This window comes from Eleutherodactylus coqui, chromosome 6, assembly GCF_035609145.1.
Source record: "Eleutherodactylus coqui strain aEleCoq1 chromosome 6, aEleCoq1.hap1, whole genome shotgun sequence".
Taxonomy (NCBI): domain Eukaryota; kingdom Metazoa; phylum Chordata; class Amphibia; order Anura; family Eleutherodactylidae; genus Eleutherodactylus; species Eleutherodactylus coqui.
In genome coordinates, this window is record NC_089842.1 from 166,864,665 (window position 1) to 166,892,244 (window position 27,580).

Below are 27,580 nucleotides of genomic sequence, written 5' to 3' on the forward strand. Positions count from 1 at the left end.
TGTATGCCTCTTTTTGTTCAATTATTATTTTTCTGTTTGGAAAAATTCTCTTTAATAAAAATAAATTTAAAAAAAAAGTGCATATTTTTGACTAGATTTGATTTCAGCATGTAATCATATATATATATATATATATATGTGTATATATATATATATATATATATATATATATATATATATATATATATATATATATATATATATATATATATATATATATATATAATGTGTTTTCTATGTGAAATAGAAAAGCTTAACACATAATTTTTCTGTTCCAAAAAAAAGCATGTTCTACATGTACATTTTGTTTTACATTACAATCCATAGAAAACAAAGCTGTATATGGTCATGTGTTTGACCCCTTACTGACCACCAATTTGCCTTTTAATGGCAGGCTTCAAACCTACACATACATCTTTTTAAGATAGTGGCTTGGCTTACTACTGACAGTTAGACTCTTACTGCAACTGCTAGTAATAGAGAAACCTCAGATCCTGTTAGTTTAGCTCCTTTACATGTTACAATCAATCGCAACTGCGACATGTAAGCAGATGACAGAGGGAGGACGCCCCTCCAAAATCGCAGAATCACAGGGTTTTTAGGAACCTCCAGGTTCATCGGGTCCAACCCCCTGCTCAATGCAGGATTTACTAAATCATCACAAACAGATGTCTGTCCAGTCTTTGTTTGAACACTTCGATTGAAAGAGAACTCACCACCTCCCGTGGTAACCTGTTCCACTCATTGATCACCCTCACTGTCAGAAGGTGTTTTCTAATATCTAATCTGTGTCTCCTCCTTTTCAGTTTCATCTCATTGCTTCTAGTCTTTCCTTGTGTAAATGAGAATAAGGCTGCTCCCTCTGCACTGTGACAGCCCTTCAGATATTTGTAGACAGCTATTAAGTCTCCTCTCAGCCTTCTTTTTTTCAAGCTAAACATTCCCAGATCCTTTAATCTTTCCTCATAGGACATGGTTTGCAGACTACTCACCACTCTGGTAGCTCTTATCAGAGCTTGCTCTAGTTTGTCGGTCTTTTTTTTTTTTTTTAATTAGGGTGCCTAGAACTGGACACAGTATTCCAGATGAGGTCTGACCAAAGAAGAGTAAAGGGGGATAATCACTTCTCTTAATACATCCCAGAATTGTGTTTGAACATGCATCAATAGTGTGAAGCAGCAGCAAAAAAGGCAGTCTGAGAGCCAACACTAGACCCAAGTCTTTTTCACATGTGCTACTTAGCCCAATTCCTCCCATTCTGTATGTACTTTTCAAATATTTTCTTGCCCAGATGTAGGACGTTGCATTTATTCCTGTTAAATATCATTCTGTTAGTCGCCGCCCACCGTTCAAGCTTGTCTAGATTGTTTTGAATCCTCTCACTCACTAGTGTTAGTTATCTTTTCTAGCTATAGGTCATCTGCAAATTTGATCAGTTTCCTCTCAATTCCCTCATCTAGATAGTTTCTAAAAATGTTGTACACCCCTGGGTCTAGGACAGAGCTTAGTGGTACCCTACTTGATACATTCTTCCACTTGGATGTGCAGCCATTTATGACCACTCTTTGAGTACAATCACTCAGCCAGTTGTGAATCCACTTAACAGTTGCCTTGTCAATCCCATATTTGAGCATTTTTTTTCAATAAGTATGATATGAGATACTTGGTCAAGATAAACTATATCTACCGTATTTCACTGACCAACCCAGTTAGCGATACGGTCATAGAAGGAAATTAGATTAGTCTGGCATGACTTGTTTGTTACAAACCCATGCTAGCTCTGGTTAATTACTCCATTTTCATCCAAGTACTTGCATACATGCTGCTTAATAATTTGTTCAAAGATCTTTCCCGGTATAGAAGTCAGGCTCACAGGCCTGTAGTTTCCTGGATCCACCCTTTTCACTTTTTTGAAGATAGGAACAACATTTGCCCTTTTCCAATCTTCTGGGACTTCTCCTGTTCTCCAGGAATTTTCAAAGATTACGGTGAGTGGTTTAGCAATTATCTCTGCTGCTTTCTTCCGTATCCTAGGATGTAATTCATCTGGACCTTGAGACTTGAATTCATTTACGTTATCTAAGTGTTCCCTCACTATCTCTCTGCTTACAGATAGCCTGCATTCTTTTATTCCCCCAATAGCACAGGGAAGATCAGTTGATGTTACATTTACTTTCTGAGAGAAAACAGACCCAAGATAGGAATTTAAAAGTTCTGCTTTCTCAACATCATTTCAAACCAATTCACCATTTTCATCCTGTAAACATCCTATAGCATCTTTGAGTTTTCTTTTGACTTATCCTCAAAATAGTTTTTTTGATTGCTTTTGGCCTCTGTTGCAAGCCTCAATTCATTATTAGCTTAAGCTATTCTGGCACTTTCCCTACAGTTTTTGCAGACTGCATTATATTCTTCTTTAGATACACCCCCGCCCTTCTCTTTCTGTTGTTTTCTCCTTATATTCTTACACAGTTTCTACAGAACTACCATGCTCTGAAGCTTGAATCTATGTGGAGATGTATGCTTTCCTAAGATACAACGCAATACCTCCTCCCATTTTAAGGCTGCACTCCCACGAATGTATATCGGCTCGGTTTTCACGCCTCTCTGCACTATTTGCAATGAAAGGTGGCAGGATGGGGCGGGGCTAAGTTCTGAGAATTAGCCCCACCCCTGTTCCACCTCTCCCCATTGCAAATAGTGCAGAGGGGCGGAGAGAAGGCAGAGAGGGGGCGGGAGCTCTGTTCCTGCTCCTGGCTCTTCCATCCCCCCCCCTGCAGATGAGGACGACATATATCGGCTTGGCCTGAAAACCGAGCCGATATACGTTCGTGGGAATGCAGCCCACGTCTGTTTCTTGTAAACAAGTGACATGCTTTAAGCCTTGTATTTCAATCATGTGTATCATCAAGTTTTCGTGATGCCTATGACATCATATGTATCTTCAAGTATTCAGAGGTCCAATTACCCTTGTTTGTTTCCTATGCTCTGTGCATTTGTGCAGAAACATTTTAGTTTGTGAGCGGTGTCTCTTACTTCTCTACCTCCTTCTGAAATTTTGGTCTTTGTTCTTTCTTTTCACTACTATTAGCAAGGTTCTAAATTGTATTAATTAGCTATATGTTTTACCGAGCCTTTCACTTCCATTCCTTTCCTATATTGTTCTAGTTTAAAACTCTCCTAATCAGTGTAGTAAGACACCTACCAAATATATGCTTTCTTGTCTTTGTAAAGTACAATCCTTCTCTAGCAATCATAAAGGCAATTCACTTCATTTACCGCTGCAAATACATAATATGATTGGCCCTAAACTGAGGATTATTTATCCTTTCAAGAGAACTGGTGTCAAATAGTGCTTATGTAGGGGGATCTTTAAGTGATATGTCAGAAAATAAAAGGTAGTCATGCACAGTAGCCAGCCCATAAACCCACAATAATAGGCACATTTTCTGAACCCCTCAGTGACGGAGCCAAATGTTGGAAATCTGACGTGTAACTTTAACAGAATAACTCCGTAAAGGTTTTGCATATCCAAGTGATTCTGACTTCGTTTTTTCTCCACATATTGTACTTCATTTAGGTCGTAAAAATAGACCGATAGAATTTGTGTAGATTTATTAAACGGTATGGATACCCGTTTGTCCTGTGTTCAGAAACATACCCATTGTGGCCCTAATCTTCCGAAAGGAACAGCCGGTGGCTTTCAAAATAGAAATTTTGCTTGAAGGTGTTTTAGGCCCCATAACCGATTAGTAGAGCTCTTGAGCGTCTAAAACGACAGAGAACCCCCACCAATGACCCCAATTTAAAAACTAGACACCTTAACAAATTTATCTAGGGGTGTCCTGCGTATTTTGACCCCACATTTTTTGAATGAATTTAAGCAAAGCTGAAGGAAAAAGATTAAGATTTTTGTTTTCTTGGCAAATGTCATTTTAAAAACAGCTTTTCTTGTACAGCACACATATAAATGAAGACTTTCACCCCAAAATAGATCCCCATATTTGTCCTGTTTTCAGGGTCATACCCATTGTGGCCCTTATCTTATGTCTGTATGCACAATGTCTGGTACACATGCACAGACCCCAGGTCCTGGATGACCAGAACACTGCAGGATATCGCAGAGGACAAGGGCAAATACACTCAGCTTCGCTCATGGATCAGATGATCATGGGAGAGGAAACGTTTAACTTTTTTAAAACTTTCTATTTACTTTAATGCGATTGCCGTTATCCATTGGTTAACTGATATCGCATGACCGGAGGTCACTCACTGCAGCCTCCCATGACAGCTTCAGGTTGTCGGCTACCTTCGGCAGGTGGAGCTGTCAAGTCCACAGCTCACAGGGCTTTAATCCCCAGAACAAGTGTGCTTTTACGGCCCTGGGGATTAAAGCCCACTAAACCAGGACGTAAACCACTATGGGGTGGTCACTAAGGGGTTAACTGGGGGACATGAGAGCCAGTTAGAGCAGAATGAGAAGCTATAATAAAGCCATATTTTCCTGATGGGAGGCATCAGGCAGGAATCTCTCTGAGCCTGTGGACCTTTGAATATACAATGATATGCCAAAAGTCATGGGATAGCAGTATGTAAATGGATTATATAGTGGAGATCCCTTAGCTGGTGCCTTGGGAACACTCAAACTTGTGTAAGTTGTGAGGTTGAACACTGGCCAGTGTGCTCATAGCAAGACAGTGTGAATTATCAGTGTTCAAATCAGGCATGATAGTGGTGCCAGAGAGATGGGTCACTCCATTTCCAAAGTTGTGTGGGTATGTAAAATTCCTTGATCCAGGGTCACGTGTGTACCAGAAATAAGTCATTAAATACATTACCAACCTCAGTGGACAGCGCAGGAACTGCCCACAGGTGCTTAATGGTCACAAACAGTGCATCTGGTGACCACTCACTCATAATCTGCAGATAAAGTGCAGCATTCTAACTTCCATGGGATATGGCAAAGAAGAAAAACCAGATGCATCTGTTAACACCAGGGCTAGTGACTGGCAATATGTGACGTGGTCCAATGAGTCACAGTGCCAATTATTTGGGGCTTATGGTAGGGTACATGTGTTGACAAGACCCATGAACACCAGTTCTCAACATTTCACTGTGCAGGCTCAACATTTCACTGTGCAGACTGGTGGTAGTTCCATTAGGCGAGGTATATGTTCTTATTGCATGAATTGGGTCCACTGCTCTACTGTCTAAACACATCAATGAACAGTGCCTGCTGCATTTCACTGATTGATGAGCATTGGGGTAGGATATTTAACCATACCATAGGACTTAAATTTTACAGAATTGGTTCAAAGAGCGTTCCTACGAATTGTGTTGACTGAGTACAATTGAGCATTTTTTGGAATGTGGTGAAGAGATCCATTTACACCAGAGATCCTACAAATACCACAGATCTGTGGGTTGCTATCCTGGCTTCTTCTATCCACTTGTGCAATCAATGCTATGTCAAGTTGCTGCACATAGTCAGGCTAAAGGGGGTCCTACATATTATTAACTCCCACGATTTTTGGCATGTCAGTGTAGTGTTAATGAGCGACTTTAGGCTTATCTTAAAACTCTTACAAGTACTGCTGTACAAGGGGATTACAAAGGTTCAAATGCATTTGCCACTCATTTGATTTGATTCTCTTCATCAACTTTTAGGACTTGTGCAAAAATCTAATGTAGTTTTATGTTAAATATAAGCAGAATTATGGAAAGTTACAAACTTTCAAGCACCACTGTAAATGTCCAACCACATTTATGATTTATACAATGATAATCTTTATTTGTATAGCGTAAACTTATTCTGCAGCGCTTTAAAGCATGGGAGAACACAGACAAATACAACAGATTACATGTGGCATACAATCAGTTTGAAATGAAGGGGTGGGGGTGATATGGCATGGGGGAAAACAGGCAGTACGGAAATTACATGTGAAAATCAGTTAGTAGGAAGCAAATGGGGTGTGGGCAGTAAAGAGGTACAGGGGTAGAGGTCATAGGCGATAGGAAGGGGTGAAGGTGTTGGGAGCCGTGGGAAGGGGCACTAGGTCAGGAGATTTGGTGTGTATCCCTGAAGAGGTGCATTTTTAGGGCACGTCTGAAGTTTTGTGCATCGGGAATTGTCCGGATGCCTTGGGGTAGAGCGTTCCAGAGGTTCGGTGCTGCTCTGGTGAAGTCCTGGAGGCCAGCATGTTAGGTTCCTATTAGAGAGGTGTTTAGTCTGAGTGTTTTAGCGCAGGGGTCCCCAACTGCAGTCCTCAGGGACCACCAACACGTCATGTTTTCATAGGGTGAGAACACCTGTGGCAATGTCTGAAGCACTGACCATAATTACATCACCTGTGCAATACTGAGGAAATCCTGAAAACATGAGCTGTTGGCGGTCCCTGAGGACTGGAGTTAGGGAACACTGTGTTAGCAGATTGGAGTGTGCAGGCTGGGTGATGTACGGACAGGAGGGAAGCGACGTACGGTGGCACAGCACCGTGGAGAGCTTTGTGGGTGAGAGTGAACAGTTTAAATTTCGTTCTGCGGTAGATGAGCATAGTGACTTGCATAGTGCAGAAGCATTTGAGAAATGACTGGATAAAAAAAGAGGACTCTAGCGGACGTATTTAGTATGGATTGGAGAGGGGAGAGTCTGGTGCGGGAAAGGCCAATGAACGGTGAATTGCAAGTAGTCGAGTCGGGAGTGGATGAGAGCAACGAGTGTCTTTAGCATGTTTGTGGTTAGGAACAGCTGGATTTTAGCAATATTTCTGAGGTGCAGGTGACATGTTAAGGCCAGAGATTGGATGTGGGGGGTAAAGGAGAGGTCAGAGTCCAGTGAGACCCCAAGGCAGCCGGAGTGCTGTCTGGGGGTTATGGTGGTGCCAGATACTGATATGGAGATGTTGGGGTGAGGTCAGCTGGTTGAGGGTGGAAAGACAAGAAGGTCAGTTTCAAAGAGGTCAAGTTTGAGAAAGAGGGAGGACATGGTGTTTCGGTGAGGTTTTGGAGGAAGAGGTGTATTGCTGGGTATAGTAAGCGTAGAGATGGTATTTAAGGCCGAATTTGCGGATGTTTGTCCAATTGGGGTTTAGATAGAGAAGAGTTGGGGGACCAAGGCCCGAGCCCTAGGGGGACTCAGACAGCGAGAGGAAGTGGAGAGAAGATACAGTCAGCGGCCGAGATGCTGAAAGAGCGGTAAAAGAGGTAGGAGGAGAACCAGGAGAGAGCAGTTTCCTTTAGGCCGTTAGAACGAAGCATAGTGAGGAGGTCATGGTCAACAGCGTCAAATGTAGCGGAGAGATCAAGGAGGTTTAGTAGGGAGTCGTTGCCTCTTGACTTTGCCATCATCAGGTAATTTGATACTTTTGTGAGGGCAGTTTTGGTCAAGTGTAAGGGGCAGAAGCCAGACTGGTGAGGGGCAAGTAGAGAGTTGTCAGAGAGAAAAAGTGTGTGAGGTGGGAATAGACTAGGCATTCTAATTTGGAGATGAAGGGGAGGTTTGAGATGGGTCGGTAGTTGGCAGCGTCTGTTGGGTCGAGGCTTAGTTTCTTTAGCAGAGGGGATATGATGGAGTGTTTAAATGAGGGGAAAATACCAGTGGTCAGGGAGAGGTTGAAGATGGTGGTGAGGTGGGTAATGACAGCCGGGGAAAGAGACCGGAGGTGATGGGGCGAGGCGTGGCAAGCAGTCTGGAGACTTCTTCCTCTGTCATTAGTTCTAATGTAGAGAGTGACTGGGTGATGGATGCAGTGCTGAAGAGACCGGGATTGGAGCTAGCTGTTCAGTTTTCAGAGATTTTTTGGATGTTGCCGATTTTTTTCCTTTGAAATAGGCGGCTAGTTCTCCAGCACCAAGATCAGTCATGGGGCTTGTTTTTTGGGGTTGAGCAGGGAGTGGAAGGTGTTGATGAGTCATTTGGGGTTATGGGATAGGGAGGAGACAACTTAATATGGTATTTAATAGTGGGGCAACCCCTTTAATTTAAGAGGGCCCTCAGATTCTTCCATTTATTTTTTGTTTAATATTTGAGCACAAATGAAATGTCGAGACAAATTCAAAAAGACTTGTTTATTAAAATATACTTAAACTACATTCATTGCAAAATTGTATGTATATTACAAAGCAGACTATAAAAAAGCAAGATTATCCAATATGGTTTTGTATAAATTCATCAGGGCCAAATGCAGATACCATAAATGGAACCGTATAATATCTAAGAAAGTCATGGATAACACATTTCTACCAGTGCCAATGGCTCCTGCATCTTGATCCAAATGCACCTGTGAAATTTTATGGAGTATACAGAGAAATAGCTGCTTAACCTGATTTATAGAAGACAAAGGCACATTAATAACTTTTTCCTGCAGCCGGCTTATTAACCGATAAGACTAGGATTCATGGTACACTCATTTATTATAAACAAAGTTTCCTAAAGGTAACTGCAGAAATTTGGCAGAGAAAACAGGGGCTTTCACTTCCCAGTCCTATCTAGATCCCACGTGGGGGAAGAGGTATACTTTGCTTGGTCTCCTTCCAGAGGTTTAACCCTGTAGCATCACAGGATGTATATGTATATCCTGGGTTGCACAGGGTTTGCATGGTGTGGGATTTGGATACATGGATGATGCAAGCAGTCTCACAGCCAACACCAGCCACAACAGTCTCAATAAGCATTTCAAGCAGGTCGAGACAGTTAACCCTTTAAATGCTACTGTCAATTCTGACTTAAGTGTCCTGATCAGACTTCATGGGTCCCAAACGCTCCCTACATGATGAGATTGGGAGATGCCATGGCAGTCATGGGCTTTCTAAAAAAACAAACAATTAATGGAATTGCGCTTTTCCATTTCACTCCACTTAGAAAAGGATTCTCAGTGCATTAAAACATACTATGGAAAACTACAATTCGTCCCACAAAAACAAGTCCTCAGACAGCTATTTCGATGGAAAAAAAAATCAAAAAGCTATGTTTTTTTTCTAAAATGGAGTAGAAACCAAAAATGGAAAAAAGGGCCGCATCCTTAAAAGGGGTTAAGCATCACCCCTTCACCCACCTATGAGGAGGAGAACTGGAAGAAGTGAACAAAGTGAATGCCACCTGGTGTACATATAGAACAGTTTCCCAACTCCAGTCTTCATGGACCCCCACAGGTCATGTTTTCTGGATTTCCTCAGTATTGTACAGGTGATGTAATTATGGTCAGTGCCTTAGACATTGCCATAGGTGTTCTTACTATAGGACATCCTGAAAACATGACCCGTTGGGGTTCCTGAGGACTGCAGTTGGGGAAACACTGTTCCAGAACAAAACAGGGTCAATGAAGGAAATAATTACAATGATGTCATTTTCTTCTTTTAACCTTTAGTGTCCATTCAAAACAAATGCCAGACCTTCTCATTGACTACTGTTCTAACAAGCAGGGTACACGGGACTAATAATATGAATAGAGTTGCTGAAGAAACAGCACTTTAAGATTAGTAACCGAAGTGATAATGCAAAACAAACAAATGCAAAAATAAAAAACATTTTACAAAAATGGATTCTCTTGCCACGGAAAAATTAAAAATAAATCCTGTACATACAGGAGATCCTTAGGAACTAAGAGGGTAACATACACTCTAGAACGAATGTATAAGTCACATATACGTTTGCTCTTCTTCTATATGTTAAGTCCCAAATAAACGACAATCTGTAAACATTATGAATATTTATGTATATGCACAAAAATGGATGCATGAACCATGAATATATTGCACCTTGCAACTTTTAAGAAATTGACCATCAACCTGTATAAAAGGACCATTTTTAATGCCTGTAAATAATCCTGATGGGGGTGTAAATCTAAGATATAGATCCCAACTAGTAACAGTGCAAAAATTTAGATATTTTAGTACCTGCACTTTTTCATATCTTTGGACACGTCCTCTAGAGCTTCTTGACTGCTGGAATACCATTGTTAAAAGGATTCTGTCACCAGCTCCATAAGGCTGGACTTGGGGCTGAGCTCCGAGTCACATAGGTGGGCCGTGCAGACTTCTCCCTGCCCGCATCATGCAGACTGACAGCTTTCTCCCACTTTTAGTCACACTGCTGGCGAGAAGAAGTTGGCGCGACCTGCCTCTGTGACTCGAAGCTCAGCTCCGAGTCAAACTTTATGAACCCGGTGAAAAAATCCTTTTAAAGTTTGCACATATTTCCTGATAGAAGAACCAATTTTATCCAGTTATTATTGCTGCAATAAACAGGTTGATTGAGTCAAAGGCTTTAAACTTATTCACACACTGCAGTTTGTTTGTTCTTTAATTAGAAATTGCCAAACCAGTAGTGGATCCTAAACACAAGAAATTTAGAAAAAAAAAAATGAAAATACATCTTTGTGCATCCAAATACATTGTTTGCTATTAAATACTCATGCAGAACTGTACTGTGTGAACAAGAACTTAGGTCCAATTACACGGTTAGCACTATCTGATATACCCTATTAGAAAAGCAGTTATGCAAATGACTTGAAAAATCCCCACTGAGGAACATGTTGGAAGATTTTAATCATCTGCAATGGAAATGTTTAAGTTGGTTGCAAATCAAATACATTTAATACTGGCAGAATGGAAGTGGCATGCTAGAATCTGGTACAGGTTTTAATGCAATGCAGGCTGGAAACCTTGTCTAATTTTCTGCACACATTTGGATGTGTCCGAAAAAGTGACACAGGATTTGTAAAAATGTTGTTTGACCTAATTGCTGTATTTTTCATTGTATTTGCAACAAAAAAAAAAAAACTGTCATTCATAAGGTTGCACCAAGATATTAAGTGAACCCCAATCCACAGGATAGGAGATAACTTTATAATCAGTGAGGGTCCGACTGGTCCCGAGAACAGGGGTCCCAACAGTCCCCATATGCATATCTTGGTAAAACCCCTTTAATACACTGATAAACCTGACCCTAAAGATTTAGTGTTCTTAAGAGCTGAACAATTTCACATTTAAATTCCAAAAACCTTTTCCCAGTTATTATTGTGCCACTGATCATTTCTGAAATTTTCCCATGTAAATGGGCCATTAATGGTGTGTCAAAGAAATGTAAAAAATAGGGTAGTAAGAATAAATAAATATTGGATTAAGAATGAAAAAATAGAAAGACTATATAAAATAAATACTGTTGATTAGTGTAACTAGAAAGAATTAACATATATGGACATCATTCATGTAACAATAGATTATTGTCTATGGCAGTGGTCTGCGACTTGTAACTCTCCAGCTGTTAAAAAGCTACAATGTCCAGCATGCTAGGAGTCGTTTCACAATAGCCGAAATTAGGGACCATTATATTGTGGTGGAAGAGACCAAAACCTGCGTCACTTGCAAATACAGCGGGTATATAAATGAGTAAATCCATATTTTGCATACTGATGCCTTAACGGGACCCTCCAGCGAAATCATTTTCCTTCACCAGATTCCTGTCACACTCTGGAAGTCTCTATGCAGCGCAGAATCCTGTCTGATGCCTATCAGACACCATCTTCATGCTGAGATTTCTCCCTGCTCACTTTCTTTATGCTCTGCTAATACTCCCATGATGCATCACTACAATAGCTGAATTATCATCTTCTTGATTATATATGACAGCAGCGTTAACTTTGATAGGAGCTTGTGTGGTAGGGTGCATCACGGGACTGACTGAAAAACGGGACTAATTTGCGAGCACATAAACCCAAGAAAGGCTACATTCACACGAGCATGAATCACGTATGAGTTTTGTGCGCTGCAAAACGCGTGAATATAAACTCCAATCTTTTAAATAGTCATACACATAAGTGATGTTTTCCCTACAAATTGCTGCATGTCCTATTTTTTCACGTCCCTCGGAACACAATGTCCATTTGAGACAGTCAAAACACATTGCCTGTGATGTGGTGCCTTACATCAAAAACAGTGGGAAACACTTGCCGATCTTCCGACGCACCTGAAACAAGCACTGGAGATCGGAATTTCTGAGTGATGTGAGGCATTTTTGCATGAAAAACGCCTCGCATCCCCAGGTAAAACGTGTTTGGGTTGTGTTTCTCAGGCCCATTATCGCGCTCGCCTGTGTGAAGGTAGCCTAAATCAGAGGTGCTCAGAATGAGATCACATGACCCACTCCGGAAGTTTCAGATAGAAAGGAATAACTAAACAAGTTAATACTAGCCGATTTATAGGGGGTCAGTTACATAAGGAATGAAAAAAGTAAGATCACTTGAGTGACTTTGCACTAAAGCATGCAATTATTCTCCAACCTATGGCTCCTTAGCCATCATGAGACTAACTCCCAGTATGCTGGCAGTTGTAGTTTAACAAAAGCTGGAGACCTCCAAGTTTTCTGCTTTCTGACATTGTGCTGCCATTTACAGGACCATCAGGAGGATTACTGCAGGCTTTCATGGCACTGTTAATTCATCCTAAAGTCCAGGGGTGGGTAATACAACCTTACGTAACGATGCTAATTAGGTCACAGACAATCTATCCTAAAAAAATAGGGGGGATCTAGGTAATTAATATTTCAGGGGCTTTTAAAGGGCTGCATGAAATTTAGGCTTGTGCTATAATGCGACATGTTTTGCGCAATTTAAAAAAAACAAAAACATGCAATTTCTCTGACCGACTATTTTAGACATGTCCCATATGTGTATAGTCACATATGACTGGCGTCGAAACATATCAGAAACAGCCTGTGGGAAAAAATGGTGCCGTATTTGGAAATAAGCATAGATGCTTTCTTCCAATCTCATACATGCTCTTTGGGGGGGGGGGGCATTTAGAATGAGATGCATTTCCACTACAGCGGACACAGAGGTTGTTAACCAGCTTATCCAGACTCGTGAACGACAAGTCTGCCTACGCAGGACATATATCATCCCATAAGTAGGCAGGAGTCTAGGTTGGGTTCCATGCCTGTATGTAAAGTAGAATGGTGGCCATCTTGGTTGCTACTTGCTTTCCCAAATATACAGAACAGCTGAAATAACCTGGCAGAAAAAGTCGACTCAAGGCAGAAATGTTCTTTAACCAAACCATAATTCAAAAACATGCCATCATGCTTAATGGAATACCATCTTCAAGATTCCACAAGAATCTCCACAATGTGATCGATCTCATTGAGCTCTGCCTTGCAGTGGGTGGGCGAAGTTGACTGAGATAAGCTCTCGAGCACATCGCAATGGCCCAATTTAGAATTTCCCATCATCCCCGTTAGCACAGTATCAAGGTCATAATAGGAAGTGTCAACTTCAGAAAACAAGTCTTCCATTGAATTTGTATTTCTATTTTCCAAAGTTTCAAATATATGATCTAAGGATTTTTGAAGGTTCGCTCTATTTTCTTGTGGACTTTCAATCTCCCAAAAGCCAGTTGAACTGTTTTGCACGGCTTTAACCGAGGTGACCGTTGAGAGTTCAGAAATCTCCTGAGTCTCTTGAACCTCCAACTCTTCGCTATATGTAATATAGGCATCATCGATGTGTTTCTCTTCAGCCTGATCCTTAGAGGAGCGACATAGGATTTCTGTAGACACAAGACGATCCAAGGGAGCCGCGTGATCGGTTTGATGGGCGTGGAAAAACTGCCAGCTGCCATCTTGAGTCATTTCCTCTTGTATCTGCCTTACCGTGTTGGCAATGAGCACTGAACGGCAGAGGTTAGGTTCTACCAGCATGTGGCACAGCTGAAGCTTTACTAACGACATGTCTAACATAGACTGACGTTCTAGAGTATAAGAAGGAAGAGTCTTTATGTCGACCAAGGACCCGTCAATCACTTCTGGATCAAAACACTTTCTTTTAATTCCTCGAGTAAACATGGTGCCCTGTAAGGGGGTAAACAGAAGGAGAAGAGGCATAAGTGAAGGCTTGTAAAACTTTATGACTTATCACTGCTCATATTACACACAAAGAAAAAAAAAAAAAAGCTCAACACCGGCAAAAAAGTAGACTTATACGAAGACGATGCACTATTAGAATTAGGCTCCCAAAGCAATCACAACCACTTACGTTCTAATATAAACGTATACCTCTTTAGATGGCAATTACAATGTTTTCTTCGTGTGTGTACTGCAGCACATTGAAATAAAGAAAAGTGGCAAACAACTTTGGTCTTGTTCATTTCTAGGCCAATGATAAATAAAGTCTGCACTGGAGAATGCATGGTGCTTTAGAGATCCTTGATCCACTGCACAATTAAGCACTATGGATGATCCTCAAATGAGAAGAGCGTTTCTGAATGATAAGGCATCAGGAAACGCCAGAGGATTAACTCTGCACTGCACAGAAAATGAAAATACACCAGTTAGTGCAACAGTTCTTCAGCAAAACACAAGTAGGATACAAACAAGATTTAATAAGTCATAGAAAATAGCAATAGACACCATCATTCTCTCATGAAGTTTTCAAGACTCCTATTTATTGTAACGGACGGCTGTGTCTGCACTGAAATGAGGGACCCCTTCAAGACCATGAACTACTCGCTCTAGACCAGTGTTCCCCAACTCCAGTCCTCAGGGACCACCAACAGGTCGTGTTTTCAGGATTTCCTCAGTGTTACACAGGTGATGTATTCATTGTCGGTGCCTCAGACATTGCCACAGGTGTTCTTACCATAGGATATCCTGAAAACATGACCTGTTGGTGGTCCCTGAGGACTGGAGTTGGGGACCCCTGCTCTAGAATGCTTGACCTCCTTTCATCTGACTTTCGGAATGTGGATAGTTTTCATGTCTTCTAGAAAACAATTCTGAAACAGGCCCCTAAGGCTACCTTCACACAGGAGGGAGATGTCGGGTTGTGAATCACGGCCTGATATTGCCCTCGTCATTCATGTGGAAGCCCCAGTGAAACGAGGAGTTTTCATGTGAAAACAGCCTTCCATGACTGCGGGTATGAAGAGAATCTCCTGCCATGGCTGATAAAGCTGTGGCAGAGGATCGCAGAGTTCTCCCATTGCTTTCAGTGGGGCTGGCGCTGCTGTCGTCAGCCCCATTGAAAACAATAAGCGATCTCGCAGAAAGATAAAACATGCTGCGATTTGTTTCCCGCATAGCATTGCTGTGCCATACAGGAAAACATTGCTCATGTGTATCACCCCATACATTCAAATGAATGGAGGTTCATATTCGTGTGTCTCGCAACGCACAGATCTTGCATGATTTTCTCGGCTGTGGGAAACCGGACTTAAAATGCAGCTATGAATTTGAGCCACTTTAAAAGATTATACCAAGGATTGTAAATTCCCAGCCGTGTCATATCACAATCACCCCTTTCAAATAACCAGAGGTGTTTGCCATCTGTATGCAGCTGACTTAAGGCCCATTTAGACAACGATTATCGCTCAAAATGAACTCAAAAGCCATCTTTTGAGCTATAATCATTGCATCTAAATGTGCTGCCATTGTGCGCTGTTCGGGCACTCTTCAATCATCGCTCATTTCTAGCAAGTTAGAAATCACTGATGACTTATCAGTTATGCTGATTTTCTCAGCAGGCGGCACTGATAGCCTTCTTTCAGCTGGTATCCCGCTGGGGCTTACCAGTGGAATACCAGCTGAAAGCTCTGAGAACAAAGCAGCTGTCAGCGCTGCTGCTGTTTCCTGGAGCTACCAGCTTAGAGCGACACTGCTGTTAACTGCGAGAACAAAGATGCTGTTTTGTATATTCAAACAGCTGCTTTGTTCTCGCAATCAGCGGTGTTCCGCTCTGCCTGCATGACTCTAAGTAGCTAATTAGGAACTTAAGAGTTATGCAAAAATGATCGCTCTAAACTGTCACTCAAACTAGTTTGAGCGATTTTTGAGCGATCATCTTTAAGGGCTCATGTCCACGGGCAAAATATGATTTAAGATCCGCAGCGGATCTCCCGCATGCGGATCCGCATCCCATAGGGATGCATTGACCACCCGCGGGTAGATAAATACCCGCGGATCGTCAATAAAAGGGATTTAAAAAAAAATGGAGCATGGAAAAATCCGGACCATGCTCCATTTTCGTGCGGGTCTCCCGCGGGGACGGCTCCCGCGGGCTTCTATTGAAGCCTATGGAAGCCGTCCGGATCCGCGGGAGACCTAAAATAGGAATTTAAAGTATTTACCATCCGGCGCGGGCGGGGAAGGTCAGCTGTTCCTCACGGCCGCATCTTCCTTGCTTCGGCTCGGCGGATGTGCCCGGCGCATGCGCGCGGCACGTCGGCGACGTGCCGCCGGCGTCAGGAATTCATCCGCCGGCCGAAAATGAAGATCCGGCCGTGAGGAACAGCTGATCTTCTCCGCCCGCGCCGGATGGTAAATACTTTTAAATTCTTATTTTCGGCGCTCATGTCCGCGGGGCAGGAGGGACCCGCTGCAGATTCTCCATTGAGAATCTGCAGCGGATCTGATTTTCCCCGTGGACATGAGGCCTAAGTCTAAATGCACCCTTAAGGTGCTTTCAGACAAAACTATTATTGTTAAAAAAAAATTGTTCAAATGAGCAAAACTGAACAATAATTGCTCAGTCGAAATGCGAGCAAACAATTGGACGAGGAACAAGAATTGTTTGCTTGTCGTCCATTTCGTGCAGGCATAAAAAAAAATCGTTGGCTGGTTCACTTATTCGGTTTAAACCTTCTTTGGGCTCTGCATCGAAACACTGTGCGTACGCAGGCATTGTGAGAGCGAGGAATTTGAAGAAAAAATAAAAAAAATCTCAGCATACTCATTCGCCCATACTCAGTCTCAATGCAAAAAGGCTGTGTATGTGTAAAACAGTGTGGGTCACCAGTGCCGTTTTACGCGTACGCTCGTGGAAATGAGTCCTTAAAGGACCACTTTGTTGATTCCCCCTCCCCCCCCACACTTATTATGTAGCTATCCCTCCAGTATATATAAGTTGGCTACTGTTATCTTGGTTAGTTATTTGTTTAAGAGATTCCTGCCCTGTTTCTCCTAAGATGGGCATGTCTCAGTTCTGGACAGCACAGATTTACTTGGATTTAAACATTCCGTTTAATCCGTTATCAGGCAGTCTGATACTGTTACATGGACCTTACCACATAAGCTGCCTGGATGGAGACACAGACACTCCTATCACAGTTACTGCTGATAATCACACAACTGCTGTCACATAGTTATAATAGAGGAGAAAACAGCTCATCCTCCTTACACTCAGCAGGCAGAAATGGTATAGCCCCTAGCTAATGCTGTGCTGATGGATCATGGGGTTGGTATGAAATTGAAAACAAAAATCTCATCTTGATAGTCATCAGACAGGGGACTGCTCTGCATAGAAGTGGCTGCAATACACAGAGGATATGCCCACAGCGTTCCAGGCAATCAGGTGAGGGGGGACAGAGCTGGAAAATTATGCTTTTGCGGAGTGGCCGTTTAAAAAGGGTTGTCCCAGGATAGACATTAATAGCATTTCATTGCCACTTAGTTTCAGTGATCAACAGGGGTCACAATAGTTACACTTGTGGATAACAATATGTCAATGTCCATCTTGAAACAACCCTATAACCGTGAATATCAGCGTTTCTCGAATCCCAAACTCCCTTATCTTTCACCACTATCATTTTTACTTTAAAGGAGCAATTCCTATCCTACAGGATTGCAAGAATGTGCCGCCTCTTGGATAATCACCGATTCTGAAAAAGGGGCCATGTAACCGATTTAGTGCTGCACCCCTTCCACTATTTTTTCTCCCTGCACAGGGATACCCTAGCCACTCACTGTACAACAAACTGCAGCCTGGTCCTATATGAGTAGGAAGTGCCAGCTGCAGTTTCGGGCACAGCTGGCAAGCCAGGAGCACCTCTATACAAGGCAGCACTACACCAGCGTCGCAGCCCCTTCATTCTCAGGATCAGTGGGGGTCCTGAACTCCATCAAAGTGCTGATAAGATGGCAACACTAATTAAATATAAATTTGCATCTCTTTTCTCTTTGTAAGGATTATTGAACATTACAGTTTGGTTTTTTGCACAAAAGCATATTAAATGAAGCAAGATATTAAATCCAGCATATTTTTATATTACAATTCATATAATGGAAAAAAAAGAGTTGCTGATTTGTCCCAAAGCTAAGGTCTAGTTAAAATAAGTCGTAGCTTGAGGCCGGCTACTGTTACAATGGAGTTTGTGGGTCCAATGTTGAAGACAAGGAACAAGCTGTCAGTATCTGTTAACAAATAAGCAAGTTAAAGGGTCAGTCCGGTGATTTTATATTTTTATTCATTCATTATGTAGCTATCCCCCTAGTGTTACCCTGGCTGTGGGTACTTTACATGGCACGATTATCACATGAACTCAAGCTGGAAACAGTGAAGTTGGGTGCCAATTGTTCCGTGTAGACATGGCTGCCCATAGGGCACTGAGCAAGAAATTGCTCACTCGTCAGTCACTTGGTTTATAGGAAAACTATTAACCAAGTGACTATTGGCCCGTGCAAACAGGAGCTGCTCAATGTTTGAGCGACCCCTGTTTCGGCATGAATGGAGGCAGGCAGGCGGGGATGATCCCGGCCAGCTCCAGCTCCATTCACCTGAACAACTATCACAGGGGCAATACTCACATGCTTATGTGCCCGACAGTCGTGCCATGTAAAGGGACCTTTAGTCGTTTCTGCCTAAAACTCCTGCCCTCTTTCTTCCTTAGATTGCTATGTGATCCCAGATCTGCTTGGGGTTATGATCTCTGAAACTAGTCAGATTTTCAGTTTGTGTGATGCTGTTGCATGAGTCCTACCAATGAAACTGCCTACAGGGGATACAGAATCTCCTGATAGTTACTGATACAGCTTCTGTCATACAGCTTCTGTCACACAGTTATAGTAGAGGAGATAACAGATCATCCTCCTGACTGTATAGTTATGTTCTGTAGGTTATTTAGGTGACTATAGAAGGTAATGATATCTAAACTGTCCCCCTAGCAGGCACAAATGGTATAGCCTTAAACTAAAGCATTATGGGATAGATATGAAATTAAAAATAAAAAATCTCAGCATCCAGATGGTGGCTGATATGTATCAAACAGGTGGCTACACTGCAGGGAAGTGTCTGTAATACGCAGAGGACACCTTCAGAGCATGACAGGCAATCAGGCGAGGGGGGAGAGAAGGAAAAATGTGTTTTCACCGGAGTGACCCTTTAATCATACGACAAAAGCAATTCCTACACTGTAACGTGTTCACTTATAATTATACTGCCCATTAAAAATATATATAAATATTAATTCATATACATTTACAGTGTAAATAACCATTATGAAACGTGATAAACTGACAATTATACTGACTTACATCAGCTCCATAATCTCAGCTGAGGGACGCTACGATGATTTCACGCAACTCAGGCTGCACTATATGTACGAATAGCAGAGGGAAAGAAAAATACAGTGGTAATCACATGCGTGGTATTTCTTTTTGTTGGATATGCACATGGCTCATACACAAAACACACACATATATCTATCATCCATTCTGGTTAGAAAAAAAGGAGTCAGGGGAATAAATCATTACTTCATAGGCTATTCCATCATAGTCATTTCATCTATTAAAAATAATATGAAATGGGAGAGATTTATGAAACTGTCTAAGAGAAAAAAAAAAAACTTTTCTAGCTGCCCCTAACAACCAATCACAGAGCTGCTTTCATTTTGTATTCTGCTCTGGTAAACTGAAAGCTGCGCTGTGATTGGTTGCTAGGGGAAACTAAGACAGTTTTTCATCTAGACCATTTCATAAATCTGCCCCAATGTTTTGGTAAGAAAATAAAACTGTCACATACATCACAAGTAAATAAAAACATATATATTGCATAGGCTTAGATCCAAATGCCAGTAGTTAGACCACGTGCAGACAAGTCAACTCTTCGGGTAGCCACACGCATTAGACATGAGAAGGTGGATTGTTGAATGGACAATCGCTTTGCCAACATACACATTTTAGTCCATCAAAAACGTTGAAACTGGCAATACATGCTGGATGACACCGAGAGAAGGGCGAACAATCTGTCTTGGAATGTTCTTTCACTAAAAGATCATTTGTGAATGAGAGATGTTTCATCCAACTATCAGATGAAAATTTCAGTCATGGCTGACTTCTTCCGGGACGAGGACAGTATAGGTCAGGGGTGGCAAACCTATGGCACGCGTGCCAGAGGCGGCACGCAGAGCCCTCCCTACTGGCACGTGCCGCCATCAGCCGCTCACCACTTGTGAATACCGGCAGGGGCCGCGGCTCCCCTGCTGGCATTCACTCAGCAGCACTGCTAGCAGCGCCGATCCCGGTGCACACTGACGTCAGTGTGCAGCCAGGATCTTCCTCCCCTGACCTCTTCTCGGTACGCATATTAACTTTTTCCACAAGACTTCTGACCTATTCAGCAATTCCAGCAACATGATTGGTTGTTTGGGTTGGCTGAACAACCAATCAGGTTGCTGGAATTGCTGAATAGGGCAGAAGTCTTGTGGAAAAAGTTAATATGCTCGGTACTGGTGTACTATGTCGCCACCGGAAGTAAGGGGTGGCGACATAATACACCAGTCAATCAACTGATTCACGCCCCAAGCCTGCCCATCGGCCCCAGGCATACAGGACAGCGGCGAGGCTGGGAGCGCCGACCCTGGGAGCTGCAGTGGCAGAGGAACAGGAGGAGGGCGCACCACAACTGTGAGTGTTGGAGGGGAAGGGTGTCACCATTACAGCGGGGGGCCGCCGAGGGATGTCACCATTACACCGGGGGGGCGCCGAGGGATGGCAGGGCTATTTCAAAATAGACAGCGTGCACATTTCGACTGCTTTTTGGATGCGGAAATGCTGCAGAATGTTCCCTAGAAATTCCCACTAAGGACATTCTGCAGCATTTCCGAATACAGAAAGCAGTTAAAATCTGCACACTGTCCATCTTGAAGTGGCCCAGTCCTTTTTATAACGACGGGGGTAAAAATCGTACGTCGTATTAGCCCCGCCCCCTGACGTGTTGGCACTTTGCAATAAATCAGTGGGTTTTGGGTGGCAGTTTGGGCACTCTGTCTCTAAAAGGTTCGCCATCACTGGTATAGGTCATCATCCGGCTGCTATTATATGATTGCCATTATCGCCCATGTAATAGCACTAATTGCTGCATTTTCATGTTCAGGCAGGCAATTGTCAGGAAAATGCAAGTGATAGCAACTGCCTCGAGCACTCATGTAACAGCAGCCTGGGATTCCACCTGATGAACGATTGTTTTCATTAAATCTTAAAGGGGTTGTCCATGTAATGGTTAAAAGGCTGCATCCGCACGAGCTACAAAGTCTTGCTACAAAACATTGCTCATGTGAAAGAGCCCATTGGAAACCATGGGCTTCATATGTTAGTGATGATTCTGTAGCCTGTGCAGATGCAGCCTAACCTGCATGACATAAAACAAATAACGATATACTCACCTATATCACAAAGCTAGTATATTACTATTTGATGTTTTACGTCATGCAGAAGGAGCTTCACCTAAAAACTATACAACCCCCTTAAGTCTAATATGCAAAGAGAGAAACTAAACCACTATGCAATATACTTGCCTTACTAGCGGGGATATCTTCGCTGCCACCAGTCACCTGATGTGTCGTCCAGTGAGACAACATGTCAGCAGAGAGGCAGCAACCAGTATTCGTGTACCTTGAAGCCACCGGAAGCTAAGGGTTTGACAGGAGGAACACCCCTCTCACACCCCTAGCTCCTGATAGGGTAAAGGCAGGAAGGTCCTAGCAGCCCACTGTGGATACATTTCTGCCGGCCCTGCTGGCTTAAGATGACGGTTAGTTGTCTTTTTAGGCTTACATTATTACCTGTAAATGCTGCCATCTTATCGCTGTAACATGGCAGCATTAACACCTAATAATGTAAGCTTAAGACGACAACTAACCGTCATCCTAAGCCAGCAGGGCCGGCAGAAATGGATTGACGCACTGCAGCATCTCACTTCAGTCCCAAGCGGCATTCGTGCCATGCGTCCCACCTGGCCGCCGGCTGACACCTCCGTTCCTGCCGGCTGACACCTCAGTCCCTGACGCCGACGGCTGTGCGCTCCGTCCCGGCCAGCCACCCCCACCCCTGCTGACAGCTGCCAATCAAATGACATTCAACTGGGCAAACACTGCAAGTTCACTTTCGCCTCCCTGCTGCCCAGATGGCGCACCACTTGTGCACTGAGGGAGGTTCCGACTTCTGGGGTGTCGCCGGGGAAGCTACTTGGAGCTGTGGGTGCACCGCTGCTGGAAGCTGTATGCCTTTTCTAACCATCTTAAGTGCCCTTCCAAGACCTGGTGCCCAAGAAGCTGTGCAGCTAATCAAGTACAGGGGGCGTCACCCCCATCAATCTTGACTCCACCAACAATTGCTGGTGGAGTCAAGATACACTAATACCGGAGCAACCTCTACAAATAGCTTTATGATGGTTTAGATAGTCAGACTCACAGAAATAGTCAGTGCACTGCAAGCGAAGAGATTTTGCCCAGTTAAAGAGTCTGAGAGAAGACACATTAGTGTAATGGGAGAAGCGGGATGGCGTATTAATGAGCTGCTCACCACCTGGGCCGTTCTGACCAGACTGTTAGGAGCTGTTGTTACCAGTGGATGTGTGAGAGCACACAAGGCGACCAGGTTAAAGGGGTTGTCTCGCAGCAGCAAGTGGGGTTATACACTTCTGTATGGGCATATTAATGCACTTTGTAATGTACATCGTGCATTAAATATGAGCCATACAGAAGTTATTTACTTACCTGCTCTATTGCTAGCGTCCCCATCGCCATGGATCCATCTAATTCTGATGTCTTCTTGCTTTCTTAGACGCGCTTGCGCTGTGCGGTTTTCTTCCTGGTGAATGGGGCCGCTCGTGCCGGAGAGCTGGTCATCGTAGCTCCGCCCCATCACGTGTGCCGATTCCAGCCAATCAGGAGGCTGGATTCGGCAATGGACTGCACAGAGCCCACGGTGCACCATGGAAAAAAGACCCGCGGTACATCGTGGGTGAAGATCCCCCGGCGGCCATCTTGGTGAAGGAAGAAGTAGGAAGACGCCGCAGAGCGGGGATTCGGGTAAGTAATATAAATTTTTTTTTTTTTTTTAAACACATCCCTTAGGGGTTGTCCTGCGCCGAACGGGGGGCCTATGGGAAAAAAAAAAAACTCTGTTTCGGCGCGAGACAACCCCTTTAAGGATGCTTTCACTAGATCACTAGTAGAGAGAATCATCTGATCGTCTGGCAAGCACCAGCAGCTCCAACTATTTTGTTGTCAGCCATCCAGAGGTAGGTGGCGCCATCGTTACAGCGCCACCTACCCCCCCCCCCCCCCCCCCCCCCCGAGTCTGTCAGAACCATTTCCAGGCACTGCGTTTGTTACCTGCCCACCGTCACTTCTGTTTGTAGTGGTGTCATGAATGATGAGACTGGGCTGCTTCGGGGTGGAACCGGGTGTCTTCAGCGACAAATCCAAGTTTAATTTGGGCACGGATGAAGGCTGTGTTTGTGTCGAGACCTCGGGGTGGGAGCCTCAATCCTACCTTTGCTGTCGAGCGGCACACTGCCCCCTGCTGGTGTGATGGTCTGGGGGGAGGCTCATCACATACAACAGCCGATCACCCCTAATAGTGGTATAAAGGACAATGACAGCTCAGTGATATGTTCAGGACATCCTGCAGCCACATGTGTTCCTCTCATGGCGGCTTCCAGCAGGATAATGCTCAGCCGCACACACAAGGGGGTCACAGGAATGTCCCTATAACATTATCACACTTCCATGGCTGCCAGTTCGCCAGATTTATCGCCAATAAAACATGTATGGGAACATCTGGGACACCAACTTCGCCAGCCTATGAGTTAGCACAATCTAGAGGCTCAGTTACAATAAATGTGAACAGATATGCCGCAGGATACCATACAGAACCTGTATGTCTCCATGCCCGCCTGTATCACATCTTGTATCCAAGCTAGAGGCGGTACAACAGGGTACTAGAGCCTCCATGCCCGCCTGTATCACATCTTGTATCCAAGCTAGAGGCGGTACAACAGGGTACTAGAGCCTCCATGCCCGCCTGTATCACATCTTGTATCCAAGCTAGAGGCGGTACAACAAGGTACTAGAGCCTCCATGCCCGCCTGTATTACATCTTGTATCCAAGCTAGAGGCGGTATAACAGGGTACTAGAGCTTCATGCTCGCCTGTATCACATCTTGTACACAAGCTAGAGGCGGTACAACAGGGTACTAGAGCCGCCCTTCATGTGTTTAGTTTTCCTGCAATCAATTCTCCTTTTGCTCTGATATTGTAATCACTACTTTTATCAGCATTACAATCACACCGAGAACATCCCACTATAGAGAAAATAGTCACTAACAGAGCTGATCTGGGTCTGCTAGGACCATGTGATGTCCGGGTTGCATAGTGAAAGTAATACTTGCAGTCTTTACTACATAGCGCTCATTGAGCACTATTTTATCAGGAAAGTAAAAGGCAGAAACAGTTACAAACCATTTCTACCTTCTCCTCCAGGTCCTCGGCTGTGTCTGACAGCCAAAGACCCAACCTGCTCCTGTCTGATTGCAGGAGCAGAGGCTTTAATCCTGCGCCGTATTTTTGCCATCGGCTGGGGTTAGAGCCCAGGACCAAGCGGCATATATTTTCCATGCTTGGTCCTTAAGTGGTTAATGCCGCTTTCCACTGCCGTTTTCAACATTTAGCGCATCTCCTCACCTATCACAATGATGGAGTGCGCTAAAACACGATGCGGACGAAAACGAATGTGAAATCCGGGCAAAGCGCCCGATCGGAACAACTGTTCTAATTTCTGATGCACTTTTCTTTAAATCATGTGAAACATCTAAAGGGTTAATAAACTTCATAAATGCCATTGTGAGTACTTTGAGGGGTGCGGTTTTTAAGATGGGGTGATTCTCGCTGCCGGATCCGACCCGGCCGTCTGCAGGCGGCCTATGGCAGGTATTTACTGCGGAATCTGGAGGCAGACGCCCACTCCGGATTCCGCAATGAAAATCTGGCCGTGTGCAGGCGGCCTAAAATTTTGATTTTTTTTTTTTTTTTTTTAACTCTCAAGGCCTCATAAAGGACAGAAAAAAATATATATTATTATATATGAAGATTTACCACAAACTACAATAAGTCACACACAAAAAAAGTCTCAGAATTGTGTTGATACGAAAAAGCATTCAAAAGTTATCACCACATAAAGTGACAGATGTCAGATATGAAAAATAAGGTTTGGTCCTTAAGGGGTTAAAGGAGATGTCCCGCGCCGAAACGGGTTTTTTTTTTTTTAAACCCCCCCCCCGTTCGGCGCGAGACAACCCCGATGCAGGGGTTAAAAAAACCACCCGCACAGCGCTTACCTGAATCCCGGCGCTCCGGTGACTTCTCTACTCACCGCTGAAGATGGCCTCTTCCTCCGTGGACCGCAGCTCTTCTGTGCGGTCCACTGCCGATTCCAGCCTCCTGATTGGCTGGAATCGGCACGTGACGGGGCGGAGCTACACGGAGCTACACGGAGCCCCATAGAGAACAGCAGAAGACCCGGACTGCGCAAGCGCGGCTAATTTGGCCATCGGAGGCCAAAAATTAGTCGGCACCATGGAGACCAGGACGCTAGCAACGGAGCAGGTAAGTAAAAAACTTTTTATAACTTCTGTATGGCTCATAATTAATGCACAATGTATATTACAAAGTGCATTATTATGGCCATACAGAAGTGTATAACCCCACTTGCTGCCTCGGGACATCTCCTTTAAGGATGCAAAAAATGATGACACGTTCCCTTTAAGAAGTGAAAGCAGAGCTCTGTTTGTTTATTATGGGCAACTAGGTCAGCCTATTAGTGGGGGTAGACGCGGCCCGTGTCAGGCTTCGCCCCTCCGAGGAGCCCTTCTCACTGACACCATTGCTGAGAGCACCTCGATGTCTCTAACTGCCCATTATATGATGCAAGAGTCAGACTGACCAGCCGAGGCTTCCGTAGTGACGTCACTACATAGCTGCCCGATGACTAGGGAGCGAAAAGGCGCCATTTTACTGTCGTCCATTGTTACAGTCCCTCAACAATGTCGCTGACAAAGTCACTAATATAACCTTACGGAACTCCACAAGCCGCATGTACCGCAGACTACGAGCCGCGCATCCCGGTTCCAGAGCCCCGCACATATCTCGCGGGCCAGCCCCCACCCCGCTTCCCAGTCACTCACCGTGCGGTGTCAGCCCGGTTCGCAGGAGAGCGGCATACACGGAGCGGGATTAGGACTCAGGAGAGGAAGCCGCGGCTGTTCTCCTTCTCCGCCGTCACAGTCCGGTTCCGGCGATGTCTTCCCGTCCCGCTCTCTGCAGACACAAGGGGGAGGCAGCACGAGCCGAGCCCCGCCCTCCTCAGCTTCAGCCAGTGTGTTACCATGGAGCTCCTGGCCCCGCCCACTTTCTTCTTCTCTCTGATTGGTCCGGAGAAATAGGCACAAGGTTCAAAACCCAGCTGGAGGCAGAGCGGCTCCTGCAGCACAAAGGGCGCCCTGTATATTGTGCGGCGGATGGGGGATACAAAGGGGTCTGAGGGGAGACATGGCTGTGGTTATTCCTCTACGACTGGACACCGGTTTCCTTAGTCTTCCCACCGTTATAAGGCGGACATTAGCCATGGTTTGCGGCTGCATGCGGTAGGGCATACAAGTTGCTGTATAGGCCGGGCCTATTAGACGGCTGCCTGAGAGCTGGTGTACTGGTGGGGCTGTCCGTCCGAGCTGGCACTGCGTGCCGCCGCATTCGGCCTCACAGTCGGCTTGGCGCTGCTCTGTAATGGCTGCGGCCTCCCGCTCCTTCTCCAGCTGTGGTGAGTGCGCACATACTACCTATTCACGGTCAGTACAGAGTAGTCTTACCTCCTTACGCGGCTGTCTGCTCGGCGCAGGAGGCGCGATATAGTGACGTCACCGCGCCTCCTGCGCAGTACCTTCCGCAGGCATATTAACTTCCCCCCCCCCCCCCCCCCCCCTACTTCTGCCCTATTCAGCAATTCCAGCAACCTAATTGGTCAATCAGCCAACCTAAACAACCAATCAGGTTGCTAGAATTGCTGATTAGGGCAGAAGTGGGGAAGAAAGTTAATATGCCTTCCGCAGTGCAAGGAGGACAGAAGACTACTGATCGTGAATGGGTGAGCGTTCTGTTTACTTTCTGGGGCACTCAGTGAGGGCGTTATTAAAATATAAAGACCTCATGTCCACAGAATCCGACTGCAGCCCAGGACTCTGTGGGATTCTACTTACCTGCCTGGAGCTTCTGCGGTTCCCCACTTTTCTTCACTGTGGATGTGTGCAGAAGCGCTGGCCAGTGCTCAGTGGAGGACTTTTTTTTTTAACTCCTGCTTTTCTGCGGCCCGTCTGCAATTGAGTTGTGGACAGGCTGCGGATCGGACGGCTTCCATTGACTTCAATGGAAAATGTGTGGGATCTGCAGTGAAATGGAGCATGCTGCAATTTTTCTTCTTTGCGGACCAAAAGGTCCGTGAATCAAATCTGTATCTTTTTTCACTTGCGGACACCCATGCTTT

The 27,580-nt window shown here is 44.4% G+C and overlaps 1 protein-coding gene across 4 annotated transcripts; it reads right to left on the minus strand.

The window, feature by feature from the left end:
* Positions 1 to 8,052: 8,052 nt before the first annotated feature.
* Positions 8,053 to 26,397, minus strand: CDCA4 (cell division cycle associated 4). Of its 4 annotated transcripts, XM_066608167.1 has the most exons (4): positions 26,229 to 26,397; positions 19,298 to 19,356; positions 14,048 to 14,296; positions 8,053 to 13,843 (listed from the first exon to the last, which is right to left on the minus strand). In XM_066608167.1, the coding sequence occupies exon 4, from the start codon at positions 13,835 to 13,837 to the stop codon at positions 13,097 to 13,099; it is 741 nt and encodes a 246-aa protein (XP_066464264.1). In that variant the 5' UTR covers positions 13,838 to 13,843; positions 14,048 to 14,296; positions 19,298 to 19,356; positions 26,229 to 26,397; the 3' UTR covers positions 8,053 to 13,096. The 4 variants fall into 4 exon arrangements, with proteins under 4 accessions (XP_066464264.1, XP_066464265.1, XP_066464262.1 ...); XM_066608168.1 differs by lacking the exon at positions 14,048 to 14,296; XM_066608165.1 differs by having other exon boundaries at positions 8,053 to 14,296.
* Between the last annotated feature and the right edge of the window lie 1,183 nt (positions 26,398 to 27,580).

Coding starts and splice junctions, on each gene's coding strand:
- CDCA4 (XM_066608165.1), bottom strand. CDS start 13,876: ATGCCTCTTCTCCTTCTGTTTACCCCCTTACAGGGCACCATGTTTACT.